This window comes from Maylandia zebra, linkage group LG10, assembly GCF_041146795.1.
Source record: "Maylandia zebra isolate NMK-2024a linkage group LG10, Mzebra_GT3a, whole genome shotgun sequence".
Classification (NCBI taxonomy): domain Eukaryota; kingdom Metazoa; phylum Chordata; class Actinopteri; order Cichliformes; family Cichlidae; genus Maylandia; species Maylandia zebra.
Window position 1 is genome coordinate 443388 of NC_135176.1, and position 13675 is coordinate 457062.

General features: G+C 44.1%; 1 protein-coding gene across 2 annotated transcripts in view; it reads right to left on the bottom strand.

The window, feature by feature from the left end:
• Positions 1 to 13675, bottom strand: part of LOC101470995 (CXADR-like membrane protein) — a 112890-nt gene that overhangs the window by 90160 nt on the left and 9055 nt on the right. Inside the window, exon 2 of one of the 2 annotated variants that reach the window (XM_076888850.1) lies at positions 6766 to 6856. The exons of the other annotated variant lie outside the window; for it this stretch is intronic. Coding sequence (XP_076744965.1) covers positions 6766 to 6856 — 91 coding nt within the window. The remainder of the gene's footprint in view (positions 1 to 6765; positions 6857 to 13675) is intronic. 2 annotated transcript variants of the gene reach the window in all.

Below are 13675 nucleotides of genomic sequence, written 5' to 3' on the forward strand. Positions count from 1 at the left end.
GTGATAGAGCGGCTGTGGCATGCGGGACCTGTGGTGGTCTGGATAGCATGTGGAGCTTCGCTAGCTACCCGGCATTTCATCTCCGACAAAGTTATCCCCGAGAGAAGTAAAGCAAGTGTGTAAGTCCATCTCTGAATGTTTGTAAAGCATTCTGCGTTAAGCTTAACAAGCGATATATGGAGCGACTGCCTCTTCTTGCTGCTACTTCAATCATGAAACTGATCAATGATCAGCTGATCGGCTTTTCTGTCGCGAGTCCCTGTCTCTGGTTTGCTTTTGGCCCACTTTGCACCAGAAAGAGGAAACCAGCAGCTGAACAACAGCAGCACATTTAAGCTTGATCAGCTGTTGTTAGAATTTATTCAATATTACTTTCTACACCAGGATCTTTTTCTACGTAGCTGACGCTGGTAACTGTGCAGGGGCGGATCTAGCAAAGTTTAGCCAGGGGGGCCAATAGGGCATTAACAGGGAAAAGGGGGCACAAAGACATACTTTTCTTTCTTATTCTCATTTAAAATGTCTTGTTTTTAATAATTAATTATCTGACACCCAAAGTTTTAATTTGATGTAAAATGAATAGAAGTCAATTACTGTATATAGTGACTATTAAGTCTAATATACCCTAGTAAGCTATAGTACTTTTTCCTTTGGGAAGGTACCATCTGTGCAGTCTGCAATTTTGTTGAAGAAAGCTGGTGAATCTATTTAATATTTCTTGAAAAATAATTGATTTCTGTGCATTTTTTTTCACACTGCATCAAATTAAGGTTGATTACGTCGATTAAGCATCATGAGGTGGCGCGTGAGGGGTGGTTCCCTATTTTTTATTTTTTTATTTTTGTTGTTGCTGGGAGTTGGAACCCTATTAGTTAGGTTGCTTAATATTTATGCTAAGTACTCTTTAAAATACCAGAATAGGGAGGATGGTGTAGGTTTAAGTTTATTAGATTGATCAGTATTGCTGAACTATGAAATATTCTCTTTTGCATACAGGTATAACAGAATAGCTTTAGTGTAGTTGTTGTTTTAAACTTGAGTATGAACTTATACAAAATGCAGCAAGATATTTAAAAAAACAGTTTTGTTGATTAAAAAACACTATATCGGATTCATATCGGTATCGGCAGATATCCAAATTTATGATATCGGTATCGGTATCGGACATAAAAAAGTGGTATCGTGCCGTCTCTACTACATACCAGCATGCCAATCAGATTACTTCTTCCATGTGAGGGTGAACATGTGCCCCAGTGTGGTAGTAAAACCAGGGAAACATGCTCTTGTTAAATACTCTTAAAAGTCTTGTGCTGTATATGTAGTGTTAAGTTTTCAAAAGAGAGTAAATTACAGAATGCTAGCAGTGGGTGATATTATTTAAATGCTGTCATGATTTTATGTGAACATTTTGTCGTTTGTAAACTATTAATGACATTGATTCTACATTGTTACTGATGTGATGTTCTACAAAGTGGTTTTAATTTTAAAAAAAAGGCAAACATTTATTTGTTTCTTTATTCAACTTTTCAACAGTGTTACTTATATGTAGTAAGTACATATTCAGTAAATGCAAATTATTTACATGGCAATGCACGTCAGGCACAAATGTAGACCCCCTAAATCAGGGGTGTCAAACTCAAATACACAGTGGGCCAAAATTCAAAACTGGAACAAAGTCGCGGGCTAACATTAATATTTATTGAAAAAAAAAAATCTTCCTCCAGATATAAGAATGAATCTCTTCTTATGGAGTCAAACAAGTTTTGCTGAAAAACTGAATATGGAACAAGCAAAGCTTAAATACTAGACAAAATATATATATATATATATATATATATATATATATATATATATATCAGCTGGATAGTGTAGACTACACGCCTTTGGAGCAGAGGGTCGCAAGTTCGATTCCTGCCTGGGGCGTCTGTATCCAGTAAGGGTCCTAAGGCTAGACCCCCTATGCTAAGCAAGCCTACCGCAGACATGAGCGAGACAGATAAATATGAAGGCATGCCGGCTCGGACGTCGCCCGGATCAACAAGGTCCGCGTCAGGTGTTGAGGAACCAGGGCACCCTGACGAAAAGTGGGCTACTGGAACAAGAAGGCATCGGTGGGCAAGAGACGAAAACAGGGCGTTGTTGGAATGCTACTACGCAAGTAACCCCGGCGGAAGGGGCTACATGAATAGGATGCGGGACCTATGGATTCTTCGATATCCAACATCCACAATGACGGCGAAACAACTAGTAGCTCAGTGTTCCAACATTCGAAAGAAGGGACTGCTCTCACAGCTAGAGATTGACGAGGTACAACACAAATGCTATGGCAAGGAGGAGTCAGGACGCCAGGTCAGGGGAGAGATATCATCACCCCCACCCGAGATTGGGTACATAGCCCCAAGTGCGATAGGAGAAGGATCGTTGAGTGCGAGAGGAACTGACCTGAAAAATAGGATCATGGCCAAGCTTGAAACCTGTATCCCCCGTAGTTGGTTACCAAGATTACGTGAAGTACCCTCAGAAGGTCTGCTAGATGATGTTAATGCAGCACTACGGACGATACCTACAACCACGATTACCGACACTAACAAGCTGATCTACAATACGGCAGCAGTGATCAGTGAGATGCTTGGCTACAAGTTGAACAGCCACAAGGGGCAGTACCCTCCATGGAGAAGGAGGCTAGAGGGCAAGATCAAAGTAGCACGGAGGGAGGTTAGCCAACTAACGGAGTTGCAGAAAGGTGCGACAAAGAAGATGCATAAGAAATACAGCAAGCTGTCCATACCTGAGGCCTTGGAAACTGCCAAGCAAAGACTCATAGCCTTGGCCAGCCGCTTGAGGAGGTACACCAGAGAGATAGAAGGCAGGAGAATAAACCAGCTGTTCTCCACAGAACCAGCAAAGGTGTACTCTCAGTGGCAAGGGAACAATAATAAGAGAACAGCACCACCAAGGCTGGAGACGGAGCAATACTGGAAGAGCATATGGGAGAAGGACGCAACCCATAATGGCAATGCTCAGTGGCTAGTGGATCTGAGGGCAGACCACAGCGACCTCCCTGAACAGGGTCCAGTAACCATCACAGTGGCAGATATCCAAGAAAGGGTCTCCAGTATGAAGAGTTGGACAGCACCAGGGCCCGACATGGTTCACGCCTACTGGCTAAAGAAGCTGACTGCACTCCACGAGCGTCTGGCAGCACAAATGAACCAGCTGCTAGTTAACGAGAGACACCCGGAATGGCTAACCGAAGGTCGGACGGTCCTGATCCCCAAGGACCCCAAGAAGGGACCGGTCCCCTCCAACTACCGACCAATAACCTGCCTCAGTACTACATGGAAGCTCCTGTCAGGCATCATATCGGCTAAGATGAATAGGCACATGGGTCAATACATGAGCGGCACACAGAAAGGGATTGGCAAGAATACCAGAGGCGCAAAACACCAGCTACTGGTAGACAGAACAGTCAGTCGAGACTGCAAGACCAGACTGACCAACCTGTGCACTGCCTGGATTGATTACAAGAAGGCCTATGACTCAATGCCCCACAGCTGGATACTGGAATGCCTAGAATTGTACAAGATCAATGGGACCCTAAGAGCCTTCATCAGGAACTCAATGGGGATGTGGCGTACAACACTAGAGGCCAACTCCAAGCCCATAGCACAAGTCACCATCAAGTGCGGGATCTACCAAGGAGATGCTCTGTCCCCACTGCTGTTCTGCATAGGCCTGAACCCCCTCAGTGAGATCATTAACAAGACTGGCAGATGGTAGTCGGATGGTAACAAAGAGAGGGAAGGTAGTCAGAACTGAGGGGATTGAACTACCAGAAGGCAACATTGCAGACATAGAGGACAGTTACAAGTACCTGGGGATCCCGCAGGCGAATGGGAACCATGAAGAGGCCGCTAGAAAAGCTGCAACCACCAAGTACCTGCAGAGGGTCAGGCAAGTCCTGAGGAGTCAGCTGAATGGTAAGAACAAGATCCGGGCCATCAACACGTACGCCCTGCCCGTGATCAGGTACCCTGCTGGGGTAATAGGCTGGCCAAAGGAGGAGATAGAAGCCACTGACATAAAGACAAGAAAGCTCCTTACCATGCATGGAGGGTTTCACCCCAAGTCCAGCACCCTGAGGCTGTACGCTAAGCGCATGGAAGGACAGGCCCCTGCACGGTACGTACCACCGGCAGATAGAGGAGGTGGCTGATATCCAGAAATCCTACCAGTGGCTAGACAAAGCTGGACTGAAAGACAGCACAGAGGCACTAATCATGGCAGCACAAGAACAAGCTCTGAGCACAAGATCCATAGAGGCTGGGGTCTATCACACCAGGCAAGACCCCAGGTGCAGACTGTGTAAAGATGCCCCAGAGACAATCCAGCACATAACAGCAGGGTGCAAGATGCTAGCAGGCAAGGCATACATGGAACGCCATAACCAAGTGGCCGGCATAGTGTACAGGAACATCTGTGTCGAGTATAATCTGGAAGTCCCGAGGTCAAAATGGGAGATGCCCCCAAGGGTGGTGGAGAATGACCGAGCTAAGATCCTGTGGGACTTCCAGATACAGACGGACAAAATGGTGGTGGCTAACCAACCGGACATAGTGGTGGTAGACAAACAGAAGAAGACGGCCGTAGTGATCGATGTAGCGGTTCCGAATGACAGCAATATCAGGAAGAAGGAACACGAGAAGCTGGAGAAATACCAAGGGCTCAGAGAAGAGCTCGAGAGGATGTGGAGGGTGAAGGTAACGGTGGTCCCCGTGGTAATCGGAGCACTAGGTGCGGTGACTCCCAAGCTAGGCGAGTGGCTCCAGCAGATCCCGGGAACAACATCGGAGATCTCTGTCCAGAAGAGCGCAGTCCTGGGAACAGCTAAGATACTGCGCAGGACCCTCAAGCTCCCAGGCCTCTGGTAGAGGACCCGAGCTTGAAGGATAAACCGCCCGCAGGGGCGTGCTGGGTGTATATAATACCAGTAGGCCAGCTCTAATAGTAATGTGGTATGGCTTCGCGGGCCAAATGTAATTAGGCTGCGGGCCAAATTTGGCCCGCGGGCCAGAGTTTGACACCTATGCCCTAAATAAAACATTATGGGTTATTCAGAACAGAACTATGCTTAGAGAAATATTTTCCCATCAGTTGATCCAACTCCTCCACAGTAGCAGGTGGAATTTTTCTTTTTTGAGGACGGCTTCTTTTACCTGTCACTACGGATGGTCTGTTTATGTTTTGATTGAGAGCCTTTTTTGGGGGCAGCTGAAGAGGAGAAGTCTATCTTATGGCCAACCACTGATTGTATCTTGGTCATATTACCCAGCAAAACCCAGTATGCAGGTTCATCTGTAACAGTCCTTGTGCCACAGATCAACACTGTTGCTTCTACACTCAACAAAAATATAAACGTAGAGACCTAAAATTCATTCCAGATACACAATATAACCATCCCTCCCAAACAGTGGTCACAAATCAGTCCAAATGTGTGGTAGTGGGCACATCTGCTATATTGAGATAATCCATCCCACCTCACAGGTGTGCCACATCAGGATGCTGATCTGACATCATGAGTAGTGCACAGGTGTACCTCAGACTGCCCACAACAAAAGGCCACCCTGGAATGTGCAGTTTTTTGCGCTATTGGGGGTCTGGGGACCCAGAACCGGTCAGTATCTGGTGTGACCACCATTTGCCTCATGCAGTGCAACACATCGTCGCATGGAGTCTATCAGATTGTCAATTGTGGCCTGTGGAATGTTGGTCCACTCCACTTCAATGGCTGTGCGAGGTTGTTGGATATTCGTGGGAACTGGTACACGCTGTCGTATACGCCGGTCAAGCACATCCCGAACATGCTCAATGGGTGACATGTCCGGTGAGTATGCTGGCCATGCAAGAACTGGGACATTCTCAGCTGCCATCTGCCCTGAACAATGTGAACCATGATTCATCCGTGAAGCGCACACCTCTCCAACGTGCCAGACGCCATCGAATGTGAGCATTTGCCCACACAAGTCTGTTACGGCGACGAGCTGGAGTCAGGTCAAGACCCCGATGAGGACGACGGGCATGCAGTTGAGCGTCCCTGAGACGGTTTCTGACAGTTTGTGCAGAAATTGTTTGGTTGTGCAAACCAATTGTTCCAGCAGCTGTCTGGGTGGCTGGTCTCAGACGATCTTGGAGGTGAACCTGCTGGATGTGGAGGTCCTGGGCTGGTGTGGTTACACGAGGTCTGCGGTTGTGAGGCCGGTTGGATGTGCTGCCATATTCTCTGAAACGCCTGTGGAGACGGCTTATGGTTGAGAAATGAACATTCAATGCACGGGCGACAGATCTGGTTGACATTCCTGCTGTCAGCATGCCAATTGCACGCTCCCTCATTGCTTGTGGCATCTGTGGCATTTTGCTGTGAGACAAAACTGCACATTCCAGGGTGGCCTTTTGTTGTGGGCAGTCTGAGGTACACCTGTGCACTACTCATGATGTCAGATCAGCATCCTGATGTGGCACACCTGTGAGGTGGGATGGATTATCTCAATATAGCAGATGTGCCCACTACCACACATTTGGACTGATTTGTGACCACTGTTTGGGAGGGATGGTTATATTGTGTATCTGGAATGAATTTTAGGTCTCTACGTCCATCCCATGGGGAATGGGAGCAGTAACAAAGGTGTTGCGTTTATATTTTTGTTGAGTGTACTTTAAACAGAAGAGCAGTGACATGGCTGCAGGTCTCCACGACTCCGGCCTTACAGGTGCAGTGGGTGGCTTCAACCTTCCCTGTGATGCTCACATTGACCCATGGCTGCAATGCTGGTTTATTCAGTCTTTGAGAGTGCAGGACCTGAAACACACACAGACAAAGTTCATTTAAAGACAAGAATAAAGTGTTTAGAAAGTTAGCACATACATGTAGGGATGGGTACCGGTGTCCGGTGCCATGATGGTACCGGTTCTGACATAAACGGTAGTAACCAGACCGAAAAGCAGCGCACATTTCGGTGCTTTTTTTTCCTGAGCTGTGATACACTTCTAGCCAATCATTTTACGTTTCCGAGGATAGTAGGCGGGTCCAGGTACGTACGTTCTTTTAGAGCAGAGCTACAGATTAAAAATGCCCAAGGCGAAGCGGTCAAAGTCTGGTTGTACTTCACAGCAAAAGATGCAAACTCAGCAGCAACAAGTGCTTTAAGCTGATACTGTGATACTGTCAAAGGAGGTAACACCTCAAATCTGATGAAACACCTGGCGACACGCCAGCGGGTTTTTTTTAAAAGCCCAGAAATGCGCCGTATTTGATAGCTTGCTGTGGGACCTCACACCGTGCACATCTACTGCGGGTGTAGTGCCTGTTATCTGACCCGGATTTAGCAACATCCCCCAAAAACCCGAAGAGGAGAGTCCTGGCCCCTAGCCCTGCCAGTGTAGCAGAAATGATGAGGATGATGATGCAGCAGCAGTCGTTCTTCTCTGCGTAAGTAGCTTAATGTTGTTCGTGTGTAATTTATGTTGAGTAGGCTAACCACGTTATTACATTAATGCATGTAAGGTGAATTAGCAAACATCATCATAGCTACATGCGGCTGTCTTCTTGTTTGATGGCAGATACTCCCTTCACCCTGGACAAAAAGGCTAAAACGACCAAAGAAAAAGTGGAAAACAGCTAAACATGAGAGGTTTTTGGACAAAGTTTGTGTTTTTTCCATTGTTTAAGCACTGCTTCCAGCCAAGAGTGATACCATATATGCCCCATAGCTGCAGAAAAGGCTAACATTGTTATCTTTTTACAAAAAAACCAGCTGAACATCAGAGGTTTTTGGACCAATTTTGTGTTCTCCATTCTTTAAGCACCGGTTTGAGCACCGTTTGAGTACCGGCACCGTTTCTAAAGTACCGATTTGGCACCGGTATCGGATAAAACCTAAACGATACCCATCCCTACATACATGTAATTTTTTATCTTTTTATGTATCCATCTATAGAACGCTGCATGTTACATTCTAAATCTGCCAACAAAAAATGATGTAATCACTTTAGAGATGGAGAAAGTTTCGTTTAGTTTAGTTTAATTATTTATATAGCACATTTAATTACAACAGGAGCGTTGACCAAAGTGCTGTACAAGAATACAACATACCTAATAAAATAACTTAGAGTATTGATAGCAAACACCAAATATGAATTAACAAATAACTCTCATGCTGTATTAAAAGCCAGTAAATAAAAATGCGTTTTAAGATAAGATTTAAAAAGATTGACCGTGGGAGCCTGTTATTCCACAGCTTAGGCGCTACAACTGCAAATGCTGGATCGCCTCTATGAACCAGCCTCGACCTTGGTGCAGCTACAAGCAAAAAATCACTTGATCTAAGAGATCTAAGGGGGGTATAAGTCTGCAAGACGTCAGACAAATACCCGGGAGCCTGTCCATTCAGGGCTTTGTAAGTCAACAATAAAATTTTAAAATTAATTCTGAAGTGGACAGGGAGCCAATGAAGGGAGGCGAGCACCGGGGAAATGTGTTCACATCTTTTAGTACGTGTCAGAAGACGAGCTGCAGCATTCTGGACTAACTGCAGCCTTGCCAGACAGGTCTGGCTAACTCCAGCATATAAGGAGTTACAATAGTCCAGCTGGGATGTAATGAAAGCATGAATCGCCCGTTCAAAGTTTTTAAAAGATAAAAATGATCTCACCTTAGATAAAAGCCTCAGTTTGAAGAAAGACCACTGTACGACTGAGCTAATTTGTTTTTCAAAGGTGAAATTGCTGTCAAATATAACCCCCAAATTTTTGGCATGTGATTTGACAAAAGGCTCAAGACTGTGCAGGTTAACATTAGAGGTGCTGGGATTGCCGCTTGGTCCAAAAATTAGCACTTCAGTTTTGTTCACATTGAAGTTAAGGAAGTTAGAGGCCATCAAAGATTTAACTTCACAGAGACACTGAAGTAAGGGATCTAGTGAGGCAGGACTGTTTCCCTTCAGTTGAAGATAGATCTGAGTATCATCGGCATATGAATGAAAACAAATGTTACATTTTCTAAAAATTAGACCTAGAGGCAGCATATAAATGGAGAACAATATTGGCCCCAGTATAGATCCCTGGGGAACACCACAAGTAAGGGGAGCTGAGGAAGAGATAAAATCGCCAAAGCTCACAGAGAAGGTCCTGTCAGACAGGTATGACCTGAACCACTCTAATGGGGTGCCCTTTACGCCACAATGCTCCAACCGCGAGATTAAGATGCTGTGGTCAACAGTATTGAAGGCAGCGGTCAGATCTAAAAGCAGAAGCACAGCTGAGTCACCTGAGTCAGTGGCTAATAAAAGATCATTAAGAACTTTTAAAAGTGCAGTTTCTGTACTATGAAGAGTTTTAAAACCAGACTGAAACCTCTCAAGAACATTGTGTCTGTTTACAAAAGATTGCAGCTGTACAAACACAATCTTTTCCAAAATTTTCGACAGGAAGGGGAGCTTTGAAATAGGCCTGAAGTTAGTGAGGACAGAGCAGTTGAGATTAGGTTTTTTAAGTACAGGCGGTACAATAGCATGTTTAAAACAGGCTGTACAACACCTGAGCTAAGGCTGCTATTAAAAATAGCTAAAATGTCAGAACTGACAACCTTAAAAATCTTTTTTAGAATGTGTTGGAATAATGTCATTTGGACACGATGATGTCTTTGTGCCATTACATACTTCCTCCACCTCATCAAGACACACAAGCTCAAACTGATCAAAATCAGCAAAGCAGGTGAATATTTTAGAAACGTCATGTGAAGGCAGGGCGATCATAGATCGAAGCTGTTTTATCTTATTGATAAAAAAAACTGCAGGAACCTTTCACAGGTGTCTGAGGAACTATTAATACAAGAAGCTGGGGAAATATTCAGGGCAGAGTCAATAATTGAAAAAAGAACCCGAGAATTATTGGAGCTATTCTCAATAACATTAGAAAGAAACCTTGACTTTTCAGCTTTTACAATGTCCTGATACCTGATAGGACACCTGCAGCCCATCTTTTTTCCACTTACGTTCAGCCTTCCTGCACTCTCGTCTGGCTGAACGAGTGGCCTTATTTATCCATGGGTCTGGTCGTGGTTTCGAGCTTATAGTTTTAAAAGGAGCGAACTCATCAAGGATAGTTTTACATATATCATAAAAATTAACTGTCATTTCCTTCGTACCAAAGCCAAGGGGAGAACTTAAAACTTTTTTAAAAGCAATAGAAAATTGTTCTGTTGTAGATTGGTTAAAGACACGACAACGACGTGTTGAAATAAGAGGTGTAAAATGGCGGAGAGATAAGTATATCAAACACAACAGGACAGTGATCAGAAAAAACAGCATCACATATTTCCATGCTTAGGACCGGTAACCCTAAAGCCAGCACAAGATCCAATGTATGACCCTGTTTCTGGGTTGGCCCAGACACAAGTTGAGCAAGACTGAAGGAGTCTATCAAACTTAAAAAGTCTCTGGCCAATGAATTGGAGGGACAACACACATGAATATTAAAATCTCCAACGATTAAGATTCGATCATGGTTTGGCACAGTTCCAGCTAAAAAGTTTGAAAAGTCTTGGATAAAATCCTTGTGATATTTTGGAGGCCTGTATACAGCTGCAACGAGTGTCGGGTGGGGATGCCTCAATTCAAACGTCAGAAGTTCAAAACTAGAATACGAGTGAGTTAAGAGTTGTTTGCAAGAGAGCTTCTTCCTAAAAACAGCTGCCACTCCACCACCACGCCCAGTCATCCTCGGCACATTAAGATATTCACAGTCAGGCGGTAAAAGTTCAGTAAAACAGCTGGACTCACTGACTCTCTGCCAAGTTTCCATTAAAAGCATTAGATCCAGTCCCCGATCAGTAAAGAAGTCCTTAAGAATAAAAGTTTTGTTTGCTAGCGATCAAGCATTAACAAGACTTAATCTTAGTGGTACAGGTGGCTCAGCGGTCGATGTGGGTGCCCGACCTATCGGCCGTAGGTTCTGAGGGTTTACTCCACCTGAGCGAAGACGGGGGGACGCTGGCGCGGGGTTATTGTCGTAAGCCCGACAACAGGTGTCAGGCAAGTGTAAGCCATGTCCAGAGAGTGCCAGTAGTTGACGCGGTCAAATCCAGTCGGGATAGGGTGAGGTATTTTTCGAAATCGTGTCCAGGTAGCCTTCATTCTCACCAATAAGCCACTGCGTTTCCCATGGCGTCTACGGCGCCCTCTCAGTTGAGGTAGCGCCGGAACACAACGGAGACAAGCTGGAACTCCTGACAGGAGCGGTGGGGAGAAGGTTCCCTGATATCCACGATTGCAATAACGAGTTTTTAACTGAGAGGATCTTAAAGCCAGCAGCATTTGGCGATCATATACAAGCAGAGAGTTAGCATGGTTTAACACAAAGTAAAAATAAAACACTAGTACAAACAGAGTCAGACGGCAGGCTGTACACACTGGCGCCATCTTGATATTACGGATATCACGGAAAGCATAAAGTTCGACTTTTATGAATCACTTAATATGATAAGGAGATTCTGCAGGTCATTAATCAATGTATAAAACCAAAATAGAATACATTTTGTCACACAGGACACAAACACGGAAGCAAGGTGTATAATTAGGATTATTTATAATAAATATGAATTAATTGGTGCAATTTCTTTAACCATATAGAATAACTACATCCTTCAGGACAATGTCACATCAATGCACTGATCTCACTATGTTATCCATCTAACAGAGCCTCCACATGTTCTCACTGTAATTTCCCCTCATGAATGCACTAACTTGAATGTTCAGGGGGAAATCAAACACATTTTACTCGCAGTACTCAAGCTGACTTACCTTTGTTTGAATGACGCCGAATTCACAACGTGGAGGCTTAAAAAAAGCCAAATCTTGTACCCAATCATTGGTGAATTGGATGTGCGCCTCCAGACATTTATAATTGCAAAATTGGTTCGCTGTGTATGCACTGACTCCACAGACAAGGTACGAAAATATATCAGGCTAAGTCAATAGCGGTTGGTCTTCAGGGTTTCTACTCCACAGCCGTATTTCATACGGGTCTACATTTCCAATGCACACTATTTTTTGTAAGTACCGTCTCTTTGCATCTGGACGCAATCTGTCTCTATAACGTCCTTTTTCTTTTAAGCTGCTTTTAAGTGTGGTTCGTAGCAATCTTCCTTCCAACACAGTGTGTTTGTTTTGATTCGTGGCCTGCTAAAATGGTGGTGCGCTCCCATAATGCATTGCGGCGTGACAACTCCAAAGCCCTATACTCCAGCAAGACCTTTGAGGTCTGCGGACCAAATGCTTCTAATTGTCCCTAGGTCCAGATTAAAACACAGAGGAGATCGGGCTTTTGCTGCGACTGCTCCGAAACTGTGGAATAAACTGCCTTTACATATCAGGACCTCACCAACACTGGATACTTTTAAAACTCGTTTAAAGACCCATTTTTACTCTTTGTCTTAATTCTGTATGAATCTGTCATTATTTTATTCTTATTATTTTCTTATCTTTTATTTTACTTTCCTTTTAAATTTTATCTGATTATTTTATCGTACAGTTCTTTGGTCAACAGTTGTTGTTTTTAAAAGTGCTATATAAATAAAATTGATTTGATTTGATTTTTGTTTTTTGCACACTTGCACTTTATGTAGTCCCATGTTGATTGTCTGTTATATGTAGCACCATGATCTTGGAAGAACATTGTTTCCTTTAATAAATAATTTAATGTTATTAATTTAATTAAATTTAATTATTTAGAAAGAGAGAAAATACATATTAATGAACATTTTAACAAATATGCCAGATTATAGCCTTGGGCTAATTTCCATCTGCAGACCCTCTGGCAGGTTGGTCTTACACACAAGTTAGTAAAAACATACAGAGACACTATTTACAGATCATGTGACAAGAACAAAAACAGTAATCACATCATATTAGAACAAACAATGACAAGAAGAATGGACAACAGAGGACAATAGAGAACAATAACGGAAACACATCAATTATATTGCACAAACCCCAGGATTACACATGCTCTGACTGTCCTGATATTGCACTGACCCGTTACACTAGAGTTGGTCTTGGTCTCCAGACCGGTCTCCAGACCACTTTTACGTGGTCTTGGTCTCCACGGACTTTGGTCTTGGTCTTGTCTTGGTCTCGCTGTCTCGGTGTTGCTGTCTCAGATCGACATAGTGGTTGGGAGATTTGGAGTGACACACAACGTAACATTCGATAATGTGTCATGTGCAAAAGCATCAGCTCTACGAGCCGTGCTTAGAGAGTACTTTGTAGTGAATCAGAAGAGTCGACTCCCATTGAGCGAGAGCCACTCCTCACTTAATTTCCTTTCGCTGCTCAGCTCTCACACAGTGGCTCAGCTATGCTCCAATCCCTCCATATTGTGGCCAATCACATGCGAGGATATAGGATAATATCATTATGTGAAAAACAGAGAGGGTGAGAGACGCGACAGTCAAGTGGAGCGTGCGTCTGTCCTCTCAGTGAGTGGGTGAGACAGTAGACAGCGGTGAGGAGGGCTGTGCAAGTGCATCGCAAAAACACATGAATATGCCTGACACCCGTAAACAAAGCAGCATCTGGCTGCAGTTTAAAGGCTTTATTGTCTCGGTCTTGGTCTTGATCTC